The sequence below is a fragment of the Lynx canadensis genome, chromosome F1 (assembly GCF_007474595.2).
Source record: "Lynx canadensis isolate LIC74 chromosome F1, mLynCan4.pri.v2, whole genome shotgun sequence".
In the NCBI taxonomy this organism is placed as follows: Eukaryota; Metazoa; Chordata; class Mammalia; order Carnivora; family Felidae; genus Lynx; species Lynx canadensis.
The window spans coordinates 59,008,755-59,033,346 of record NC_044319.2 but is presented as its reverse complement, the minus strand read 5'-3'; the positions used below and the strand labels follow the sequence as shown (position 1 = coordinate 59,033,346).

Here is a 24,592-nt window from a genome sequence, read left to right as displayed (position 1 = left end):
AAGGACATACATCACTGTGCCTCTCCCTAAGCAGCCACGCACCCCAATAACTCAGCAGTAGGGGGCAGAACGTGGTGCCAGCTTCGTGTCTGGGGTGGAAGGGGCAGGGACACCTCTCACTGTTTTCACGGAGACACTTGGCCACCCAGACCGCGGAAGGGACACTGCTCAGAAACCACCTCAGGGAACCTGGTGGGGGGAGGTGGGGGGGGGGGGGGGGGGGAAGGAAGAAAACAGCCTGGGGGTGGGGAGAGGGAGGGAGCTGGTGCACAGCAGGGAGCCAACCTGAGCCAACACAGCAGCCTGAGACTTCCCAAGCCCAGAATGCTGAGGACATCTCTTGCCCGGGCCCCCAGCCTCCCCACCTCTTCTGGCATTTTCCACCTCTGCCTCACATGCTTGTTGGGCCAGGTGGGCTTGCTGCAGGGACACCCCCAGTGCCTAGACTACGGGCCCCCCTTCCAGCCCCTGCTGCACCTCGAATTTTGCTCAGACTATGAGTCCTTCGGCTGCTGTGACCAGCAGAAGGACCACCGCCTTGCTGCCCGGTACAGGGTCATCATGGATTACCTTGACCTCAAGGGCCACGAGCTGTGTGGTGGCTATATTAAGGACATCCTCTGCCAGGTGGGCCTGAGCCTAACCCCTCAGCGCAGTGAGTGGGGGAGGCTTAGCGAAGTGCGGGGTGCTGGGCTTGGTGGCGTGGGTCCTGGGTGGAGGGCCCCGTGGGCACCTGACATCTGCCTCTGCGTGGGTGCACTGAGGCCAGGGGGTGCTGGGGTGGGCTCCAAGAGTCTCCCCTGGGGTCTGCTGGCCCTCATGGTTTGTCACACAGGAGGAGGAGGTGGGTGTCCCTCATGGAGCTCTCAGGGCTGCGTTGTCTGGGTCCCTCTGCGCTGCTCGGGGAGCGGGGCACATCACGCACAGGTGGTGGTTACGGGGAGGAGGGGGGGAGGTGGAGGGAGTGGAGGCACCTGCTGGGGTCCTCATCTGGGTCCTTTGTGCCAGGGGGCCTCGGGGTGATGATGGAGGTGGCGAGGTGGGGTGGTGGGGGGCCCTCCCCAGCATCGTGGAACCGGGAGGCAAGGACTCACAGAGTCCTTCTCCGGGCTCTCCGGGGGCCAGAGTGCACGTCCCTGGCGGGCATCCCCCCCTGCCGGTGCAGGCAGCACGCACCGACCCTGGAGAGAGGTGCTCGGGGTGCAGGGGACAGTCGCACTGGAGAGCAGATGAAAGGTGCGGGGGTGGGGGCTGTAATAATGCGCTGGGGGCAAAGGGGCAGGAAGCCCCCCTGCAGACCTGACATCTGACACCCTCCCGGGCGATGTCGGCGCAGGTACAGGCTCTCCCTCTGTTACCATTCCCGGGCGCACCGGCTGCCCCAACTCCCGTGCTGGGGACACAGCAGCCAGCCTGGGTGGCATCGCCCAGGGCTGCAGTCTCCGACCTCAGGCACCACCCCTCCGCTGTTTCCAGGAGAATTTAACTCCAGCCGTTTGGGGCAGAAGCCGGGCTCTTAGGAGCCGCACTAAGACTATTCATTTCCAAGAGACCCCCTGGTAAGGATGTCTCCACCCTCCCCTCCCCATCCTCCCACTTTCCCTATTGGGTGAAGTCTCAGAAAGCCAAATTCAGCAGCTCTCCTGTTTTAGGCGTTAGAGGAATCAGAATAACCTACGTGAGTCTATTTATTACAATTCCCCAGCCCCTCCTCTTTCCGCACACACGGTGTATGCCCAGCAAAGGCTTCTGCGGGAAGTTGTTCTGACCCCCATTGTACTGGTAAGGAGACAGGAGGGTTTTTTAATGTGTTGTTTTTTTTTTTAAGTTTATTTATTTTGAGAGAGAGAAAGAGAGAGCACGAGTGGGGTAGGGGAAGAGAGAGGGAGAGAGAGAGAGAGAGAGAGAGAATCCCAAGCAGTCTGGAACTCACCAACCATGAGACCATGACCTAAGCAGAGATCAAGAATCAGAAGCTTAACAGACTGAGCCACCCAGGCACCTGGAGGAGTCCGGAGTTTTAAAGAACTTGTTTAAGGTCAGACACAGGGCTGGGGGCACAAATCTAGAGGCTGAGGCTCCAAGTCTCCTGCCCTTTTGATCATATTTGCCAGAGGCAGAGTCACAACAGCACAAGCCATTTCCTTAATGGTTTCCTGCCCTGGGGCAGGTGGAGGTTCCTTTAGAACAAGCCTCCGTGCTTCTTGTTCCCTGTCCCCAGTGCCCAGAGCAGTGTCAGACTTCCAGGGGACCTCTTCCTGGGCCTTATTTTCCTTAATAGAGAAACCATATCCTGAGCTAACTGAGTAGAAGCAGCTGCGCAGACTCGAAATTTCTGCATGACTGTCCCTTGGTGAGCGGCTCACAGCCCGCTCTGTTCACTGCTCTCTCATCCTGATTTATTAATTTTTTAAATGCTTATTTATTTTTGAGAGAGTCTGTGAGCAGCAGAGAGAGAGAAAGACAGAGGATCCCAAGCAGGCTCTGGGCCGAGAGCTGAGAGACCGACTTGGGGCTCCAGCCCACAACCCTGGGATCATGACCTGAGCTAAAATCAAGAGTTGGATGCTCAACTGACTGAGCCACCCAGGCGACCCAGCACTTAAAGATTTTTTTTTTAATTTTTAAAAATGTTTTCATTTTTGAGGGGGGAGGGGCAGAGAGAGAGAGAGACAAGCCGAATCAGGCCCCAGACTCTGAGCTGTCAGCACAGAGCCTGACGCGGGGCTCGAACCCACAAACCGTGAGATCCTGACCTGAGCCCAAATCGGACGCCCAACCGACTGAGCCACCCAGGCGCCCCAAGACTTTTAATAAATAAGTGAAGAAATTGCTAGATGCCTAATTTCTGGGAGTGATAACATCGTGTGTCCATTTTGGTAATTTCATTTTTAGCTGTAAAGTATTTCAGCCACACAGGAAAGCACAGAAAACCAACACCCAGATTAACAAATGTGAAACTTCAGCTACATTGCTTCAGATTTGGATAAAGACATAAAACCTTGCAGATACAGCATTTATACTAAAGGGAAAGATGGAGAAATTTGGTACTCTTTATTTGTTTTTAATTTTTTTTTTAATGTTTTATTTATTTTTGAGACAGGGAGAGACAGAGCATGAACAGGGGAGGGTCAGAAAGAGGGAGACACAGAATCTGAAACAGGCTCCAGGCTCTGAGCTGTCAGCACAGAGCCCAACACGGGGCTCGAACTCACGGACTGCAAGATCATGACCTGAGCCGAAGTCGGCCGCTTAACCCACTGAGCCACCCAGGCTCCAAGAAGTTTGGTACTCTTTAAAAAAGAAAGAAAGAAAAAGACCACCACTTACTAAAACTTTCAGGGTCAAGAACTAAGTTAAAATGCTAAAGACAGTACAGCGGGCGAGAAATATTTCCCCCTCTTTTTGCCTTCCAGAAGCACTAACTGGCTAGAAAATGTGGCCCCAGGAAAGGGCTTTACCAGTAGCTGGTAATAGAAACTCCAGCATCCGGATTCTGTCCTAGACTGTTTTCCTTCTGCTTGCTCACAAATTGGGACCAGCCCCACTGTGGCCAGTCCGACTACCAGCTGGGCTTCTGTTTCTTTCCAGGAGTGCTCACCCTACGCAGCCCATCTCTACGATGCGGAGAACCCTCAGACGCCCCTCCGGAACCTTCCTGGCCTCTGCTCCGACTACTGCTCTGCCTTCCACTCGAACTGCCACTCTGCCATCTCCCTACTGACCAATGACCGCCGCCTCCGGGAGACACGGGAAAAGGATAGTGCCCACTTCTGTCACCTCCTCAACCTTCCCGACAAGGACTACTGCTTCCCTAACGTCTTGAGGAATGACCATCTCAACCGCAACCTGGGGGTGGTGGCTGAGGATGGCCGGGGCTGCCTCCAGCTCTGCCTGACCGAGGTGGCCAACGGGTTGAGGAACCCCGTCTCCATGGTCCACGCGGGGGACGGCACCCGTCGCTTCTTTGTGGCCGAGCAGGTGGGGGTGGTATGGGTCTATCTGCCTGACGGGAGTCACCTGGAACAACCGTTTTTGGACCTCAAGAACATCGTACTGACTACTCCGTGGGTAGGGGATGAGAGAGGCTTCTTGGGATTGGCTTTCCATCCCAGATTCCGCCGCAACCGCAGATTCTACATCTATTATTCATGTCTGGGCAAGAAGAAGGTAGAAAAGATCCGGATCAGTGAGATGAAGGTTTCTCGGGCTGATCCCAACAAAGCCGACCCCAAATCAGAAAGGTGAGATGTGCCCATGAGAATGGGCAACTTTGGGCTGTGTCCCAAAATAATGCCAGTCTGTCCTCTGAGGCTATAGAGGGAAAAGTTTCTGGTTTCAGAGCCACTAGCTTCTAATGTTGACAAAGGAGTCATTGTTGAATAACAAGGACAGACAAGTTAGGCTTCTGAGTCGAGGGTCTTTGTGGCGTATGGCCATCCCTTAGAGTTACCTAATCAGAACCATGCTTGCTTGTTTTTACAGAATTGTAAGCAATGGCCAGCAGCCACAAGGGCTTGAGAAATGATTATAGATCAAGTCAATATATTAAACGTAATAGTGGCCTCTGATTATTGTGTGGCCATTGGATTCCAGGCCCTTTAGCTTGAACGTGGAAACTACCCTCACAGGAAGCTGTGGCACAAGGCCATAGATCTATCGATGCCCAATCAGATAAAGCACTTAATTCTGACTCCAAGCTCATGGTCTTTCCACTCTACCACTCTGCCTTTTGTCCTTCTTTCCTTTCTGCCTTCTCTCTCTTTTCCCATATAGCCAGGTTGGGGGATTGAAAAGAGTTTGGAGAACTGATTGATTAATCCCTGCTGGGCTGTGCAAAGGAAGGGGTTAAGAGTTCTGGTGGAGCAGAGAGGAAGGCCGAGCCCCCCAAAAGAGTGATTGTTACCCTGGCTGTGTCCACAGCTCATGAAATCACGATCTGAAAGAAGAATGATCCATGAAGGAGTCATACTGGGAAACAAGGGGTGTCTCAGAGCTCCAAGCTTTGTGATCATTGGAAACTATGAAGCAGGTCTTGGCTGGATGGGACCAGTCATTTCTCGGTCTCTCAAGAGGATGCAGTTTCAGTTTGTATCAAAGCCTCATGCATGGTTTCTTCTCCTTCCAGAGTCAGTGTCTCCTTCCAGTGTCTCCGAGCTCCAAGCTTTGTGATCATTGGAAACTCTGAAGCAGGTCTTGGCTGGATGGGACGAGCCATTTCTCGGTCTCTCAGGAGGATGTAGTTTCAGTTTGTATCAAAGCCTCATGCATGGTTTCTTCTCCTTCCAGAGTCATCTTGGAGATAGAAGAACCAGCCTCAAATCATAATGGTGGACAACTTCTTTTCGGTGTGGACGGCTACCTGTACATCTTCACCGGGGATGGAGGGCAGGCCGGGGATCCCTTCGGCAAGTTTGGAAATGCTCAGAACAAGTAAGCTGGTTGGATCTGTCCTCCCACCCCCTTTAGGGTGAGCCCTTGGTACGTTTTTGCTGAGATGGAGTCTACAGAGGGTCTCATCCAAATCACCTACTGCAAGATGTAACCCCCTCTGTTGAGGCAAGTGGGAGGAAGAATTGGTTTCCTGTCCTCTAAATTTCAGGCACACGTGCTTTGTGGTAAGGAATATTATGGATGCACAATGTAACTTTCAGAATGCTATGCAGAGACGAGTTCAGAATGTTTCATATATATATTCGACACACATAATACTTACTGTGTGTCAGGTACTGTTCTGAATACCTTGTGTGTATTTAAGAACATAATTCCAAGGGCACCTGGGTGGCTTGGTTGAGCATCCGAATTCGGCGCAGGTCATGATCTCGCGTTTTGGGGGCTTGAGCCCCACATCGGGTTCTCTGCTCTCAGCACAGAGCCCACTTTGGATCCTCTGTCCCCCTCTCACTCTGCCCCTCCCCTGCTTGCACTCTCTGTTCCTCTCTCTCTTTCAAAAATAAATAAACATTAAAAAAAAAAAAAGAATGTAATTCTAACATCCCACAAGGGCAGGAATTTTTATCTATTTTGTTAATTGATGTATCCCCATCACCTAGAAGAGTGCCTGGAGTGGGGGTCACTTCAGAAATACTTACGGGATGGATGGTTCCTATGAAGTGCAGGTATTATGATAGTCATGTCACAGCCCAGAAAATAGAGGCAGAGAGGAGTAAAGTAGCTTGTCCAAGGCCGCACAGCAAGTAAGTGGCAGAACCAGAATTTATACTCCAACAATCTGGTGCAAGAGAGCCGAATGAGGGTCCTGCTGCCCTAGATAAAAGTCATGTGATCCTTTGCACCAGCGAGTACTTGAGTCCCATTATCCCTACTAATAAAATATTAAAGTTCTAAGAATCAAGAGCTAACATCTGTCAAATGCCTTTACCGCGTGTGGGGAATTGCCTTACATGCTCCATGCAAGATACCTCCCTTAACCCTTACATTATAACCAACACTGCAAGCTAGTGTTTCTTTTCCCTGCTTTACAAATGTGGAAACGGAGTCCCAGAGACCACAGTTGCCCTCAGAGCCACTCTAAAAGCTCTTTCTATGACCACAGTGCTATATGAGGAAGAACAGAACAGCCCCTTTTAGGAATTCATGCTATTAGTGCCTATGTCGGCAGCACGTACATTGAACTATAGAGAAGGTTAGCATGGCGCCTGGGCAAGGATGAGTGCAAATTCGTGAAGGTTTCATCTTAAAAAAAAAATTCAGGGGCACCTGGGTGGCTCAGTCAGGCGTCTGACTCTTGATTTTGGCCCCACTGTCATGATCTCACGACTTCGTGGGTTCGAGCCCCACATCGGGCTCGGTGCTGGCAGTGTGGAGCCTGCTTGGGATTCTCTCCCTCCCTCTCTCTCTGCCCCTCCCCCACTGGCACTGTCTCTATTTCTAAATAAATAAACTTAAAAAAAAAATCCATAGTGTTAAGCCAAACCTGAGAGAAACCATTCCATCGAAAACATTTTAAAAATGGAAACTACTGCTTGCTTGCTCTGGGTTACATGGGCCAGGATCACATCAAACTTTTGCCTAGTGGTTCTCTGTGAGCCCAAACCTGTCAACTCTTAACATTTTGCATATACACATATATCATATAGACATGACTGTATATATATATGTGTGTGTGTGTGTGTGTGTGTGTGTGTATACACACACATATAATCAGTTCATGCACATACACATATAATATCATGTGTGTATATAAAATCATGTCTCCCCATGTGACTCCTAGCAGTTGTTTGGCATCGACTATCAGTAGGTACCCCCGGGTGATCTCTGGCCCTGTGCCATTTTATTTTACCTTATTTTCTATTTTATTATTTTATTTAGTTTGAAAGTTTGAATACTTAACACAAAATCTACCCTCGTAAAAGATTTTAACTGTAACGAAAATTTTTATTTTATTTTTTTAATGTTTATTATTGAGAGAGAGAGAGAGAGAGAGAATGAGCAGGGGAGGGACAGAGGGAGCAGGGAACAGGGATCTGAAGTGGGTTCCACACTGACAGCAGAGAGCCTGATGTTAGGCTCAAAGTCATGAACCGTGAAATATGACCCAAGCTGAAGTCAGACGCCTAGCCAACTGAGCCACCCAGACACCCCTAAAAATTGTTTTAAGTGTAAATACAATATTGTTAATTGTAGGGACAATGTTGTACATCAGATCTCTAGAACTTTCTCCTCTTGTAAACAAATGTTCGACTGGTATTTGAAAAGATGCTCAATGTCACAAATCATCAGGGAAATGCAAATCAAAACCACCGGATGACTATTACCCCCGCCCTTCCAAAAGACAGCAGGTGTTGCTGAAGACGTGGAAAACTTTGCATACTGTTGTTGGGAATGGAAAATAGTGCAGCTACTGTGGAAAACTATGGAGATTCTTCAAACACATTACAAATAATACCAGCGGATGATCCAGCAGTCCGGTTTCCGGGTACTTACTCTGCGCCTATTTCCCGGCCCTCTTTCTTTCAGAAGTTCCCTGCTGGGGAAAGTGTTAAGGATCGACGTGAACGGGGCAGGCTCTGATGGCAGGCGGTATCGAGTCCCCCGCGACAATCCGTTTGTTGCTGAGCCAGGGGCCCACCCTGCTGTCTATGCCTACGGGGTCCGAAACATGTGGCGCTGTGCCGTGGACCGAGGGGACCCCGTCACACGCCGGGGCCGAGGCCGGATGTTCTGTGGGGACGTGGGACAGAATAGGTTTGAAGAAGTTGACCTCATTGTGAAAGGCGGAAACTATGGCTGGAGGGCAAAGGAAGGGTTTGAATGTTATGACCGAAAACTTTGTCACAATGCCTCTTTGGGTGAGAAGCTTGTGGGTGATTTCTTGAATGAATTGGGGCGGCTGGACGTGGAGGTGGGGGAATAGAACCTGAGAATGTGCTGTACCGGGGGGGGTCATTCAGATGCCTTTGTTTCTGTCTTGCAGGATGTAGTGTTGGCCAGGAGCATGTTGGATGTTTGTTAAGCTAACGCATTTGAATCTTGGGTGGATTGAAGGAGCGGGATTGACCTGGGAATCGAGATTTTAAATAAATTACCCACATGATTCTCAGGCATACTATCTTGAGAACCACTCACAGAGGCAAATTGGTGGCTGTATGTTTTTAATTTATTTCCCAATTGGAATAGCCCACTGAAATGACCTTCCAGATACATTCAGGTGCTATATTCCATATACAATCCCTAAACATCAATAATCAAGGTGTGCTTCACCAGTGTTTAATCTTTTTTTGTCCCTCTAGGTTACAAAGGAGTCTTACAGACCCTTTACAGACAAGTTTTTCAAATCCTTAAACCTGAGTATCTGCCATGTTAACCTAGGGGATAAACTTAGGTGTGTCGATTACCTGATCACTGCCTCATAGGTGGGGGAATTTTCGACTTCCTCTCTGCATGCAGAGACCAGTCACATGGGAAGCTCACCAATCTCTTGGCTGGTCTGTTGAGAAAAATAAATGTGATTCTCTTGGCCTTACCAAAGACCAAGAGATAAAGTGTTCTCCACTCAGTCAGGCAACTTATTAGAAAGCCCCAACTTATTCCTCGAAGTTATCAAGTGTCAGCCACGACGTTGTCTTTGTTCCTGGACAGATGACATTCTGCCCATCTATGCTTATGGCCATGCAGTGGGGAAGTCAGTCACCGGAGGATATGTCTACCGTGGGTGTGAATCCCCAAATCTCAATGGCCTCTACATCTTTGGGGACTTCATGAGTGGGTAAGAAAGGATTAATATCTCCTTTTTTTTTTTTTTTAATATTTTTACTTATTTTTGAGACAGAGCATGAGCAGGGGAGGGGCAGAGAGAGAGGGAGACACAGAATCTGAGGCAGGCTCCAGGCTCTGAGCTGTTAGCACAGAGCCTGATGCGGGGCTTGAGCTCACAGACCGTGAGATCATTACCTGAGCTGAAGTCGGACGCGCAACCGACTGAGCCACCCAGGCACCCCTCCTTTCGTTTCTTTAAATTTTAACATTTTTATTGGGATTTAAGTTACATGTGGTAAGATGCAATCTCTAAGAGCACAGTTGGATAAAGTTTTACAATCTATGCGCTTGTAGCTATGTCAAGATGCCGAACGTTTCCATCATTCTAGAAATTTCCTTCTTGTCTATTGCCTGTCAGTACCACCCCTTTCTCCTTGACACTCACACACACACACACAGAAGCACATCAGTCAGAGATAACCACTCCCATCACACATTAATTTTGCTTCTGGAACTTAATACACGTGGAATCATATATATGTATTCTTTTTTGTACATGTATGGCTTCTGTCATTCAAGAATATCGGTGAAATTCATCACTGTTGTCACATGTATCAGTAGTTTTTCCCCTTCATTGCTTTGTGATATTCAATTGCATGAATATACCACAAATTAATCATCTATTCTCCTATTTTTGGCTTTTCCAGTTTTTTACTGTATATTTATTTTATATTTATTATCTATTTGTTATATATATAATGTGTGTGTGTGTGTGTGTAGGTTCTATTGGATTTTCTATGTAGAAAGATCATTTTGCCTATGAATGTAGATACTTTTCTTTTCCTGAATCGAAAGCCTTTTATTATTGACTTATTGCTTCGTCTTACACCTTCAGTACAACATTGGATAGAAGTGGGGGAAGCATTCCATTTTCACCAATGAGTATGACGTTGTAGGTGTTTATACATGTCCTCTATCAGATGGGGAAGTTTCCCGTCCGTTCTTAGTTCACTGAGAGTTTGCATTAGGTATGGGTGTTGTGTTTTGCCAAATGCATCTTTGCATCTAGTGAGAAAATCGTGTGGTTTTCTCATTTTTAGCTATTAACATAATGGATTGCATTGATGGATTTTTTTAAATCATTGAAGCACCCTTGCATTTCTGGAAGAAACACGACTTGGTCATGATGTATTATCCTTTCAGCATATTGTTGGATTTGACGTGCTAGCCCGTTGTTTGAAAATTTTGCATCTGTGTTCATGAAGGGATAGTGAGCTATAGTTTTTCTTTGGCAGATTTTGGCATCAGGGTAACGCCGGCTTTAATAGAATGATTTGGAGAGTGTCTCCTCCTCTTCAGTTGTCTGGATGAGTTTGTGAAAGAGAGGTATTATTTCTTCCTTACATGTTTCTTCCAAGTGAAACCGTCTAGGCCTAATGTTTTCTTATAGACAACGTATAGTCAGGTCTTGGTTTTTGATCCACTCGGGCGATCTCTGTTATTTGTTTGTTTGTTTATTATTTCTTCTGTCTTTTAATTGGTGCATTTGGACCATTAATATTCAAAGTGGTGGGGCTTCTGGGTGGCGCAGTCGGTTAGGCGTCTGACTTCAGCTCAGGTCACGATCTCACAGTTCTTGAGGTCGAGCTCTGTGCTGACAGCTCAGAGCCCGGAGCCTGCTTCAGATTCTGTGTCTCCCTTTCTCTCTGCCTCTCCTCTACTTGCACTCTGTCCCTCTCTCTCTCTCAAAAAAAGTAAATAAACATTAAAAAAAAAAGAAACCAAAGTGGTTATGGATTTAGTTGGATTAGTATCTACCATAATTATTACCGCTTTCTATTTGTTGCCCTTGTTCTTTGTTCCTATTTTTTGTCTTTTCACTCTTTTTCTACCTTTTGTGGATTTAACTGAGCATTCTACATAATTCCGTTTCTCCACTGTCATAGCACATCACTCATACTTTTTTTTTTCTTTTTCAGTGGTTGGATAGAGTTTGCAATATACATTTACAACTAATCCAAGTCCACACTCAAATAACATTATACCACTTTGGGATGGAAACTGAGGTCACTGACTTGACACTGTAATCTTTTCTAACACGTATGTTTAGTGCTACAAATTTCCCCTCAGGTACTGCTTTAATGGCATCCCATAAATTTCAATAGATTGTGTTTTCATTTTCATTCAGTTAAATATATTTTCTAATTTCCCCTTGGCGCTTATTTTCTTACAAGTTAGTTTGAAGTGTGTTATTTATTTCCAAGTATCTGAAGATTTCCTGAGATCTTTCTGCTGTTTGATTTATAATATAGTTTGATTGTGGTCACAAACAAACTGTCTATGATTTGGGAGATTACTCTGGAGTATCTAGGTGGGTCCTAAATGTAATCACAGATATCATTAGAAGAAGGAGGTAGACGGAAATTTGAAGATAGAAGAGATAGAAGTCAGTGTTAACAACAGAAGTGGTATGATGAGACAGTGAGTCAAGACATGAGGACAGCTTTTGGAAGCTGGAAAAGGCAAGGAAATGGATTCTCCTTTAGAGCCTCCAGCACCTTGATTTTGCCCCCGTGGAACCCACTTCAGGATTTTGGCTTACAAAACTGTAAGACAATAAATGTGGATTATTTTAAGCCAAGTAGTGGTAATGTATGACAGTGGTGGCAAGAAACAAATATAGTTACCATTCCCAATACTCTTCATTCCTTTCTGTATATTTCCATTAGATGTATTTTTTTTTTTTAAATGCTGGAAGAACTTCCTTTAACATCTTTTGAAAAATGAGTCCAGTGGTGATGAATCCTTTCTGCTTTTGGTGTCTTTTTTCCCCTTTGTTTTTGAAAGATATTTTTGCTAGACAATAAATGTGGATTATTTTAATACTCTGTTGACCTATTTTTTCTTTAATTCTTTTTTTTTTAAGATTATTTATTTTGAGAGAGAGAGAGAGAGAGAGAGAGAGAGAGACAGCAGGGGAGGGGCAGAGAGAGAGGAAGAGAGAGAGAATCCCAAGCAGGCTCTGTACTCTCAGTGCAGATGTGGGGCTCAAACCCATGAACATGAGATCAGGACCTGAGCTGACTTCAAGAGTGGGATGCCTGAGCCATCCAGGAGCCCTTCTTGAATTCTTTAAAAATATTGTTCATTATCTTCTGCTTTGTCTTAATTCCAATGAGAAATCTGCTGTCATCCTTAAATTTGTTCCTCCATATTTAATCTGCCATGTTTTCTCTGGCTGCTTTTAAGATTTTCTCTTTATCACTGGTTTTGTGCAATTTCATTATGATATGTGTTCATGTAGTTTTCTTCTTCTTGTGCTTCGATTTGGTTGAACTTCTTGGATTTGTGGATTTATAGCTTACATCAAATCTGGAAAATTTTTGGTTATAATTATTTCAAATATTTTTTCTGTTTCCCCACCCTGTTTTTTCTTCTCATTTTCATCTTGAATCATGTGTATATTAGGCTGCTTAAACTTTTCCCACAGCTCACTGACGATCTATACATGTTGAAATTTTATTCCTTTTTGTGTTTAATTTTGGATAGTTCCTATTGCTATGTCTTCAGTTCATGAATCTTTTCTTCTGCAGTGTCTAATCTGCCATTCATTCCATCCAGTGTTTGCACTGATGGAATTTTTTACCTCTAGAAACTTGATTTGGGTGTTTTGTGTCTCTCTCATGCCTCTACCAACTTTTTGAATATATGGAATCATAGTATATATGGAATCATAGTAAAAACCACTGTTTTAATGTTTTTCTCTGCTAATGTTAACATTTGTGGCAATTCTTTGTCAGTTTTGATTGATTTTTCTCTTTATTATGGTTTGTATTTTCCTCCTTCTTTACCCGCCTAGTAGTTTTTTATTGGATGCCAGACATTGTAAATTTAACATTGTGGGTGCTGAATATTTTTTGTATGTCCATAAATATTCTTAAGCTTTGTTCTGGGACACAGTTTAGTTACTTGGAAATAGTTTGATCCTTTCAAGTCTTGCTGTTAATATTTGTTATGTAGAACCAATGTGGTGCTTATTCTGGAACTATCTATTCCTTAATATTGAGGCAGGATTTTCCTACAAACTCTTTTCAGTGCCCTGTGAATTATACTTACACTGTGTCTGACCCTGAGTAAGAGCCAGGTGCTTTTCTTTCTAATTTTCCCCCCTGATTTAAGTAGTTTCCTCATATGTATGTGCTGTTAAGTACACTGATGAATACTTGAGGGGGACACTTTGCAGATCTCGGGAGCCTATTCTCTGTGCTTCCCTCTTTTCTCCGATATCTGTCCCGCATACTCTTCCTATATAGGTCTTCCTGGACTCTTTTCAACTTCCTGTCTTTTCAACTCAAGGAGTCTGCTGGCTTTGCCTGTGTTTTCCTTCCTCAAGCTGGAAACTTTTTCAAGGTAGTAGACTGGGACAATTTTAGGGTTTACCTTGTTTATTTCCCATCTCATAGGGAACATAGCCCTTTGTTGTCTGATCTCCAATGTCTTTTATATTTAGTTATTTATTTAAAGTAAGCTCCATGCCCAAAGTGGGGCTTGAACTCATGACCCTGAGATCAAGAGTCACATGTTCTACTGAATGAGCCAGTCAGGTGCCCCTCCAGGGTCTTTTAAAAACTGTCATTCTAGGGGTCACGTGGGTGGCTCAGTTTGCTAAGTGTCCGATTCTTGATTTTGGCTCAGGTCTTGGTCTCACAGTTTGTGGGTTTGAGCCCCATGTCGGGCTCTGCACTGACAGTGTGGAGTCTGCTTGGGATTCTCTTTCTTTCCCCCTCTCTCTGCCCCTCCTCTGGTCTCTCTCTCAAAATAAATAAATAAACTTAAAAAATTGTCATTTTATTTTGTCTAGGTTTTTGACTGTTTAAGATGAGAGGGTAAATCTGGTCCTTGTTACCCCCATCTTCATTAGGAAGGATGGTAATATTGTCATACTGCAATTCTTGGTTCCAGAGGTTGGGTAGAGTTAGTAATTGGTTAGTTCTTTTATCATCACTTGTTAGATCTCTGGGATTTAATTGTTCTTTATGTTTTCCCCACAACTCCGTCTGCTTACATATCACTTGGTTGATATTCAGTGATTCTTAGTCGAAGCATATGCACCAGAATCACCTGGGGTTGAACATGTCTTGTTTCCATAAAATGTTTCATGTGAAACCCTGATATACCCATATTCCTTTTTTAAAAAACCCTGCTTTTAGGTCAAATAGATGATAGAGGGATATTAAAGCATCTACCTGCTACTCCATAGACATAATAACAATGAAAATAGCTACCAGTTTTGAGCACTTACTGTATGCCCAGCTCACTGGGGAGATATTCATGTATATTATCTTACTTAACCTTTGCAACTTTTGTCCGTAGTAAATTCTATTACCATTCCCCATTTTACAGATAAGGGAACTGAGGCTTAGCTAGTTGAGCAACTAGCCAAAGGTTGCAAACTAATAGAAATTACATTAGTCTTTTGTAGTAATGCAGCCTTTACTGAGCACCAGACTCCTCCTATAATAGAAGATGAGCTTCTCCATCTAGCACAAGCAGGTGACCAAGGTATCTCGAAATAGCTTTTTGATTCTTGGGAGAGGCTAGGTGTTGATCTCCTATGGGTGACTCAGTGCTAGTACTCAGAGATTCTTTGTTTCCAGGAGGAAAAATATCTGCAGGGTGAAAATATGGATTCCTATAATAAAGGTTTTATTTTTCATCTAGTCGACTTATGGCTTTGCAGGAAGATAGGAAAACCAAGAAATGGAAGAAACGGGACATTTGCCTGGGCAGCACTGAATCCTGTGCCTTCCCAGGGCTGATCAGCACCTACAGCAAATTTATCATCTCTTTTGCTGAAGATGAAGCAGGTAAAAATATACAGGGTTATTCTGTTTCTGCTTACTGGAACTTAAATCATCATGGGCATTGTGAGCTAAACATTTATTATAATAATTATTACTACGGTTACTATTATTTTCATTTAAGTAGCAACCATCCCTTCTATTTTCACTACCATTTTTTTTAATTATTTTATTTTATTTTAGATGTTTATTCATTTTAAGAGAGAGAGAGAGAGTGCGCACATGCATGCTCGGGGAGGGGGCGGGGGTGGGGTGGGGGGGACAGGAGATCCGAAGCGGGCTCTGTGCTGACAGCAGAGAACCTGATGCGGGGCTCGAACTCACGAACCGTGAGATCATGGCCTGAGCTGAAGTTGGATGCTTAACCGACTGAGCCACGCAGGTGCCCCTATTTTTACTACCACTGGGTCAACTTTTATAATGTACCGGATATCATCCTAACCACTTTACATTTTTTATGTTACTTAGTAATTGCAACACCACCACGATGTAATTATTAAGCCTATTTGTCCAGTGAGGCAACAGACCGAATATGCAACAGAACCTACCCCTTCTTGGTTGGGGCCCACACCGACTGCGGGAGGAGCAAATCAAGGTTTATGCTCCCGTCTTTTGATCATGAAGGAGATTCATGTCCCCCTCCCTGATTTCATTCTAATCTGCAGTCACAGGAAGGTGGACAGGGCCAGCCGTGGGGCAGACCACGTGGACACTGATATTTGTCCTGCTGTTGCTGCCTGGGAGAGAGCGACTGTGGTGATGGGGCCCTGGCCGGCTGTGCTCTTTGCTGACCCTGCCAGGAGCCTGTGGGGTAATTGCTGGGAGCGTGCAAGGGAGAATTTCTTTCCTGAGAGACCTGGGGAAAGGGTAAATAGCTAGGTGGGAGGCTATTCGCTAGACAGACAAGGTCTTTGTTAAGGGCATCAGCAAAGCCAGACGCGTAGGCACCTATGAGACACAAAGACGGAGAGAGACTCGGCTCTACTAAATTTCCCCAAATTTTGTAATCAGAAAATGGATTTTGAATTTCAGCTTTACCTATGCTTTGTTACATTTTGAAAGCTAAAATGTGACTTTGTGAGGAGAACAGGGCCTGTGACCTTTCTGGTATTGGGCACTGCCTCTAGCCATGCTCGGAGTCAGGGAAGAGAAGAAAGTGGTCCCCCAGGGCCCCTTCCAGACCTGGGATTCTCTGTGAGTGAAAACCAGAGCTTTGCAGGTTTCCTCAGTAATGGGTTTCTTCCCGCTCTGAGCCCTACGGTGCCCGTGCAAGACTTTCCTTTGAGCAAGACGCTAAGAAATCTAGTCAGCTCCTGGACCTTTTCCTAGCGTATGAGAAATAGTCTGAGATGAATATTTTAGAGAGGCAGAGGATATATCAGAGGATTCAAGCATTCTTAATAGAGCAAAGTGAGTTCCAAATTGGAAGTCCAAACATACGCAAGAGGAGAGAAACCACAGACCGGCAGGATGGTGCTTGGTGCAAAGAGGGCGACGGGAAAGCCACAGGCCTGGCGGGGCCTCTGGAGGCTGGTGCCCCAGCGAGGTTGGAGTCCTCCGAGGCCAGAGCTCCCTCTCCCCAGAGGCTAGAGCCCCGGGGGCGGGCCTGCCCTGGCATCCCGGGCTGCTGTGTCCTGCGGCTGGCTCCTTTTCAGGCCTCAGAAACCGTGGCTTTGGCGGTTTGGTTTGCTGTGCCTGTAACCTTCTCGCAGGAGAAAAACAGGCAGTGTTTGAATACCAGTCGGTACATCTGGCAAACAAGACTGAGTGTCCTTGGCTGAATTTTCTCGAGTGGACTTGCCAGGGTGTTCCCAAGCCAGACTTGCCCAAGGCGGCCTTGAAGCCAGGAGGGCTGTTTTCAAGGCAAGTTTATTTTCTTCCAGAGTTGCTTGCTCTTGTGTTTTTGTACAGAGTGATTCAGATTTTCTGCTCATGCCATAGCCTTTCCTGCTGAAGGACATCTTTTTAGATCTGAGTATGTCATTATTTTGTTATCAGTCACCAGCTGTAGACACGTCGTTGTTGGTTGAACCAGAGCTCTGCCTCCACTGTGGCGGTATTTTCCAGATGTTCTAGCTGACAGCTGGCCACCATGGAGGGCGGGGTGGGCACGGGGCGCCCCCGTCGCTGGGTCCCCCTGGGCTGGATCTCTGAATGTCGGTCACTGAAGTGCATTCTCAAGAGGGCTGGTCGAAGAACTAATGCTTGCAATAAATTGACATCACATGCATTTTGTTTTATGTGGCATATTATAGTTTTTGTGTGTGTATAGTTCTTTTCTGTCCTAAAATGTATTTTTTAAATCATCAGTTGGAGGGCACCTGGATGGATCAGTTGGTTCAGTGTCTGACTCTTGATTTTGGCTCAGGTCATGACCTCATGGTCTGTGGGATCGAGCCCGGAGTTGGGTTCTGCGATGACAGCATGGAGCCTGCTTGGGATTTTTGCTCTTTTTCTCCCCTGCTTGCATGTGCTCTCGCTCTCTCTCTCCGTCTCTGTCAAAATAAACTCAAAAAACAATTACAGAAATTCGCTTCTAGCACTGTTTTCCCCTAAAAATACGATGGGGAGTTTCTGGCATGTTTAGGACATACAATTTACATATTGTGTAGAGAATATGCTGCAATGTGGGGTTTTCAGCCAGAGCAGGTGTGGTTGCGAGGGGCTCCTGCATGAGGGCACCCAAGGGGGCAGACCCTTGGTAGACACCTCCTTTGTCTAATGGAAAGTGCCCGGGATATCCAATCAGAGGAGGCAAATTGGCTGTAGGGCAAGATGATAAAACAGTTCGTGAGCACACAAAATCCAAAGTCCACTAGGCAGCGGTAGGGGGTGCTCTGTGAAGACCGTAAGCCTCACATCCGGCACGAGACAGACATTGGTCACCACCCTCCACAAATTCAAGGAAGAACGTTGTTGAAATAACTCAGAGCTCTCTAAAGTTCTAGGCTTTTCCAGTTTGCAGTTTAGTAGACATTTACTTCCATGAAGTTGAGAGGGCAATCCAGGGCAGTGGCACAAATATTACGGTGTAAGGAGTAATGGCTGGTCATCGCTTTCTAATTTAATACCTAAGAGTCATGTGGGGGGATCATTAGCCCCATTGTACAAATGAATAGGTCACGTGAGGGTTACACAGGTTGAGAGTTTTCCCAAGACAACGTCTAGCAAATGGTGTTCTCAGAACTCAGTCAGGTGGCTGCAACGCCAACGTTGTTGTTCTCGTCAACCCTATCCTATCTGTCCCTCACAGGTAAGCGTGAGAAGAGGCAGAGTGAGGTAGTCACAGTGAGTGGAGAGTGTTCACACTGGAGGAAATGGGAGGGACAAGGGCTCCTCCTCAAAGAGGTGAAGGAGACCATGGGTAGGGGTGATTTCTGGGGGGTGTGGAGAAGGCCAGGAGGACAGACTGAAGAGTGGGAGGGTCCGGGGAAATGCAGGACCCAAAGGCCAAGGAAAGAAGGTGGTAATGGAAAAGTGAGGCAGGGCTGGTGGGGAGAGGCACCCGTGGACTCAAGAAGGGGCAGTGTGAGGTGATTAATAAATGGTCCTTAGCCTGGAGATCGCTATTTCGGGGTTCCACAGAGAATCCTTGTCAGTAGTAAATAGATGAGGAAGGAAATGGAAATTGGTTCAGGTGAAGTTTCTGACAGCCAAGAGATAAGGGGAAACCTTTGGTCCAGTGAATGTAAACAGAAATGTACCCCTGTTGGGATACACTCTCAGCTAGTCTTTGAGGACTCAGAGAAGGACTTTCTCCTTGGGGAGCTCACAATCCAGTGAAGGCCCAGCGACAGAATTCTGGGGTTCCCTTCCTGGGGCTCACTCCATTTCAGGGCTTCCACCCCCTGTGGACGGTTTCCTGTGCACCCAGCTCTGTGTCTCAGCCCTGCCTCACGTCCTGTTCCTGATTGTGTGTTTCTGTGTCCTCAGGGGAGCTCTATTTCCTGGCCACCTCTTACCCGAGTGCCTACCTACCACACGGATCTATTTACAAGTTTGTTGACCCATCAAGGTGAGATTTGGTCTCATTTCCTTCTTAGGTGCATTTTTTAAAAGTTTTATTTATTTTTATTTATTTATTTTGGGGGGGGGGAGAGAGAGAGAGAGAGAGAATGAGAATCCCAAGCAGGCCCCACCAGCGCAGAGCCCAATGCAGGGCTTGAATCCATGAACCACGAGATGGTGACCTGAGCCAAAAGTCAAGAGTCAGGTGCTCAGCCGACTGAGCCACCCCAACGCCCATCTTTGGTGCATTCTTACCAGCCCTTATCTTCATGGCAGATCATAAAAATAGTCCTGACTCCCCAGGAATTACCAGAAATGATCAATGAAGCAAATCTGTGCCGTAGATAAAAAGCAGATCGGGCAAACGAATGTGTAGGGCAACGTGTCTGTAGAATTTATGAAATATTTGAGAAATGGTCTTTTTGTGGTTAGAAATGAAGATCTCAAGCCTTTCTGGGATGACAGGTCTAGACCTATGGCTCCTGGTGTTTTTGTTTTTGTTTTTGTTTTTGTTTTTTTTTTTTTATATGCTTCTGGAAATTTCTGTCTGGGATCATCTGACAATTGGGTGTGTACTTGTGACCCCTTGAGTGAGTACTGTTGCCCTGTCCCCTGGGTTTGGTGGAGGTCTCAAGGTCCTAGGTAAGTGTCGTAAACCGGTTGTTTAGTGCCTTTAGTGTCCACCTGACCCTTTTGGCGGTATTTATTCACTTGGTGGTGAAGACCGTTTACTTCTGCTCTTTTGCCGACCTGGCTCAGAGACTAACCAACTGATCGGGAAAAAGCCACAACACAGCTTCCCATCTGTGAGGGTATTCAGGTAAGTTACGTTGCCTGAGGTACAGCCAGCCGGAGGGGGCCTGGGACAGGAGCCCTCACCATCACCACCATCATGATCATCATCTGTGGGGCACTTGTTATGTGCTGGGCACTGTTCCAAGTATCCTTTTTTTCTCTTTTTAAATCTCCTTAAAAAATAATTTTAGGGCTTCTGGGTGGCTCAGTCGGTTAAGCAGCCAACAACCAACTCTTGATTTTGGCCATGATCTCTGAGTTTGTGAGTTTGAGCCCTGCATCAGGCTCTGTGTTGACAGTGTGGAGCTTGCTTGGGATTCTCTCTTTCCCTGTCTCTCTGCCCCTCCCCAACTTGCTCTCTCTCTCTCTCTCAAAATAAATTAAAAAAATAATTTTAAAAGTTACTTATCGGGCTGCCTGGGTGGTTCAGTCAGTTGAGTGTCCAACTTCAGCTCAGGTCATGATCTTGAGGTCAGTGAGTTCCAGCCCCATGTCAGGCTCTGTGCTGACAACTGGGAGCCTGGAGCCTGCTTTGGATTCTGTCTCCCTCTCTCTCTGCCCCTCCCCCACTCATGATCTGTTGTTTCTCAAAAATAAATAAACGTTAAAAAAATAAAAAAAAGTGACATCAATCACTTATGGTATGCCAAGTACACAGCTCGTATTTGATCTCCCTGCGAGGATAGATACTATTACTTTTTTATTTTATAGATGTGGAAATTGATACATATCAAGGTTTACTTGCTCATGGTCCCCAGGTTTTGAACCCAGTTCTATCTGTCATCATGCCCTTGCCCCTGACCCCCTCACTACCCTCTGTCCCAAGAGCCCATGGTGTCCTGTGATATCCTTGTTTTTTCTCCTGTCTATCTGAGCTCATCATGTATTTTCTCCTACATCTGCCCCACCCTCATGGATAAAGGAGAGCTGAATCCAGTTCTTGCAAATGTATACCTTCTGGTGACCTTGATTTCCTGGTCCCATCTTCAGAATCTTGTGTCCCCACTTTTTCTATCTGTTTTTAGGCGAGCACCGCCAGGCAAGTGCAAGTACAAGGCAGTGCCGGTGAAAACCAGGAGTAAGCGGGTCCGGTTCAGGCCACTCACCAGTGAGTCTGTCTTTGTCTCAGGCCCAGGCCTTGGCATTGAGATGCAGGCACAGTGCCCTCTGCAAACACGCTCCAATCTTCCCAGGGTGGGAGGTCTGTTCCCCACTGAGGGCTTCTGCTCTGGATGAGGAGTGTAACTCGTGGCTCAGTCTATACATCTCTGTATACTGGAGTATGCATACCGGGGGGCACCTGCTTCTGAGGAGACCTGTTGTCCTCTATCCACTCATCAGTCATTCACTGGGCATCGTTCACTTACCATTGACTTTGCGGCAGTCACCGTGCTAATCCCTGGGGCTACAGCAGTGAACCTGACCTGTAGGAGCTCAGGCAAATGTAGTGTAGGCAAATAAAGAAATAAATATAGCATTGAGGTTCTGGTATAATGGCCAGGAGACTGAGGGGACCCTGAGAGTGAGTAGAGTAGGGATTCTGGAAAGACTTATAGAGGAGGGATACTATCTTTTTTTTTAATTTTTAAGATGTTTTTATTTATTTTTGAGAGAGAGAGAGAGAACAGGGGAGGGGCAGAGAGAGAAGACACAGAATCGGAAGCAGGCTCCAGGCTCTGAGCTGTCAGCGCAGAGCCCAATGTGGGGCTCAAACTCATGAACCATGAGATCATGACCTGAGCCAAAGTTGGACTCTTAACTGACTGAGCCACCCAGGTGCCCCAGGAGGCATACTATCTTAAGGGAACTATTCCAGAGCCATGAATCACTGGAGTGACCCTATTAAAAAAGTAATATATTTAGATCAAGGCCAGTTAAGGGAGTTAAAAAAATATAAGAATTTATATATATATTAAAGATTTTGCTTTTAAGTAATCTCTATACCCAACATGGGGCTTGAATTTACAGCCCTGAGATCAAGAGTCACATGCTCTACCACTGAACCAGCTAGGTGCCCATCTAAAGACTGTATATTGAAGAACCCTCATGCAGTCGTAGGTTTCCTGGAGGATGTTTCCCTGGTAGACTCAGTCTCTTTTCTTCCCAAACTCCTGGGGTTCAAAGTCCTTTGGCTTCAGCCCTTCTTTGTTTGACAGATGCGGGAAGTACAGATCCCCCTACTTCTCCGCCATGCTGGCCCCCCTGGGTGGTGTTTCCCTTAGAGCCACTTTCCAGGACTTCTGTTTCTCACTAAATAAATGTTCGTTTCCCAGAGACAGTCTTGGACTTGCTAAAGGAGCAGTCGGAGAAAGCTGCTAGAAAATTGTCCAATGCAACCTCAGCCTCTCGGCCAGTCAGGACCTCATCTCTGAAGGGCCCCTCCAGGAAGCCAGCTTCTCCCACAAGCAGCAGGAAGACATTTCGAGGGCCTGGGACAAAGAAGAGAGCCAGAGTGTGGTCCCCAGGCTCCCAGGGCAAGAGGAAGATGACGCGGAAAAGCCACAGTGGCAGGGTCAGGCAGAGCCGAGCCGGCAGAAGTTTCCGTCGGCCTTTTCTGTCAGGGTGGCTGGCCGGGGGACGTGCCAGGGGAGAATCGCCTCGCCCCATGGGAGCCCCTGCTGCTGAACTTGGGCTTTAGGTGGACGGGAGCTGGAGTCAGAAGTGGGCAGGCAGAGGGAGCCTGACTTAGGGCCGGTGTGGTTGTCCTCTCCACTCTTGCTATCTGAACAGATGCTCCTTGTCTGCTTTTATGGAGAGACCCGATCCCACATTGCCAGTGCACCTGGCTAACTGTGCGCACTGGTCGGTAAGCCTCCTTGGACTCCCACTGGATGTCTTTTGTTTTACAAATGCCTACAACCCAAAGTAATAAATCAATACTTGCTCGGACAGACATGTATCCTTTGATCTCTTGGATGTTTGGCATTAAGAAATCTGGTGTGCTCCATCAATGTGACCTCACCCCAGGTCCCAGAGGAGGGCTGTAGAGACATAATACTTTTTCTAAAATCTTTTTGTAACGTTTATTTATTTTTGAGAGACAAAGCAGGGGTGGGGAGGGGCCAAGAGAGAGGGAGACACAGAATCCGAAGCAGGCTCCAGGCTCTGAGCTGTCAGCACAGAGCCCGACATGGGGCTTGAACTCCCGAACCGTGAGATCGTGACCTGAGCTGAAGTTGACGCTTAACCAACTGAGCCACCCAGGTGCCCCTGAAAAGACATATTTCTAAGGAAAGACCCTCCAGCCTGTCCCTGTCCTTTGCCGTAGGCTGCAGCTCACAGACCGAATAAGGACAGGTTATGTTCTAGAACTCTGGCACCTACTAATTTGCCCTGGCAAATAGCAGAATGAGCGTGACTACATTTTGAGTACCTATTATGTGCCAAGATTATATACATTATCCGAAACCTCAAAACCTTTCTTCCTATGCGTTGCCATGTAATGTTCTGTTGAAGAGGAGGAAAGTGACTCTTCGTGAGCTTAAGCTACTTGCCCTAGACCACAGCAGGGAGGGGACGGGGAACTGTTCAGCTGGACAGGAGCCAACACCCCTGTCAATACCCTGTGCACCCGCCACCCTGTAGGGCACTCAGCGAGGGCTGGTAGCTCTTACCCGGGTATTTGAGGAGTAAAAGAGTTAAGGGAGGAAATGATCCCCGTCTCTGAGAAGTTCTTCAAATCCTGCAAATCATCCAGAACAGTGTTGGCAATTTGGCTTACAGAGAACAAAAACGTGAAATGCCGGGGTTATGGAGGGCTTTCAGAGGCCATGTAACCACTGTGTTTGATATGCTTTCCATAACCTGCATAGATTTGTTTTAGATCCAAAGAAACAGATTCCATTTTTTTCCTTTAGCAATCTTTATTTGTAGGCTAACCTAACCTAACCAAATCTAAATACATCAGGCCTCTTTTTCATTCCTTTTCTCTTGTTCTGCCTTTATGAAAGATACAAAACACTGGTCATTTTCTGAAGATCATTTTTAGATCTTTTTTTAGCCACTTCCTTTGCCCTATCCCATGGCTTTTGTTTTACTTCTGCCTACCTTTGGAACTCTTATGAACACTCTCTAGGATAGACATAAACCTCAGGATCTCACCAGCTCTGGTGTTTTATACTTTTTACATCTTCTTAGATGAAGACACCAACATAAGCGTGGGAGGAATTCTACCCTGGGTCGTTCTGTTGAAAGGTGGCTGAACATCCCGGGTCAGTCGGGGAGATTGGACCTACGTCTGGGACAAATATTTGAGCTTGCTCGCCTCATTTTTTTCCTCATTACAGGAAAAAAATACAATCTTTCTTCAAAGACATGTGGCAAAAATAGAGTCTGACCTGGAAGTGTTTTGAGCCCTGGGGGAACTGTGTCAAAATAAAGGACCGTGTCCTTCAGGGTCCAGGCCTTCTGAACACGGGTTTTGAATAGGAGGGTTGGCGGGTCTAGAGAAGGGAACTGAATGGGTATCCCTGAGATGCCAGGAAGCTGGGGAGAGGCAGCGTATTCCTCTCTGGCAAAGTGGCTTTATCTTCTGGAAGATGGCAATGCCTGCGAGCTGTCACAAAGAGGCTGGCCCCGTGAGGGAACAATCACTAGGTCATAGCCTAAATGGTTTTGGGCTTCCTTGGAGGCCAAGGTGTAGGAAAGTTCAGAAAAAGGCACACATGCACATGCTTGCTCTTTCTAGAGACCGGCTGGAGGAGGGGGAA

At 46.4% G+C, this 24,592-nt stretch overlaps 1 protein-coding gene across 1 annotated transcript; it reads left to right on the top strand.

Moving 5' to 3' along the window:
* The first annotated feature begins 236 nt into the window (after positions 1-236).
* On the top strand, positions 237-22,767 carry HHIPL2 (HHIP like 2). Its single transcript, XM_030302649.1, has 9 exons — positions 237-627; positions 3,592-4,244; positions 5,290-5,433; positions 7,981-8,312; positions 9,103-9,229; positions 14,941-15,086; positions 19,014-19,095; positions 20,909-20,991; positions 22,157-22,767. Exons 1-9 carry the CDS (start codon positions 325-327, stop codon positions 22,519-22,521), a joined length of 2,235 nt encoding a protein of 744 aa, XP_030158509.1. The 5' UTR covers positions 237-324; the 3' UTR covers positions 22,522-22,767.
* Positions 22,768-24,592: the final 1,825 nt, after the last annotated feature.

Bases quoted from the DNA above. Each gene is read 5' to 3' on its own strand.
- HHIPL2 (XM_030302649.1), top strand. From the start codon at position 325: ATGCTGAGGACATCTCTTGCCCGGGCCCCCAGCCTCCCCACCTCTTCT. The intron at 4,245-5,289 runs GTGAGATGTGCC...TTCTCCTTCCAG, and splicing joins GCCGACCCCAAATCAGAAAG to AGTCATCTTGGAGATAGAAG. The intron at 20,992-22,156 runs GTGAGTCTGTCT...TTCGTTTCCCAG, and splicing joins CCGGTTCAGGCCACTCACCA to AGACAGTCTTGGACTTGCTA.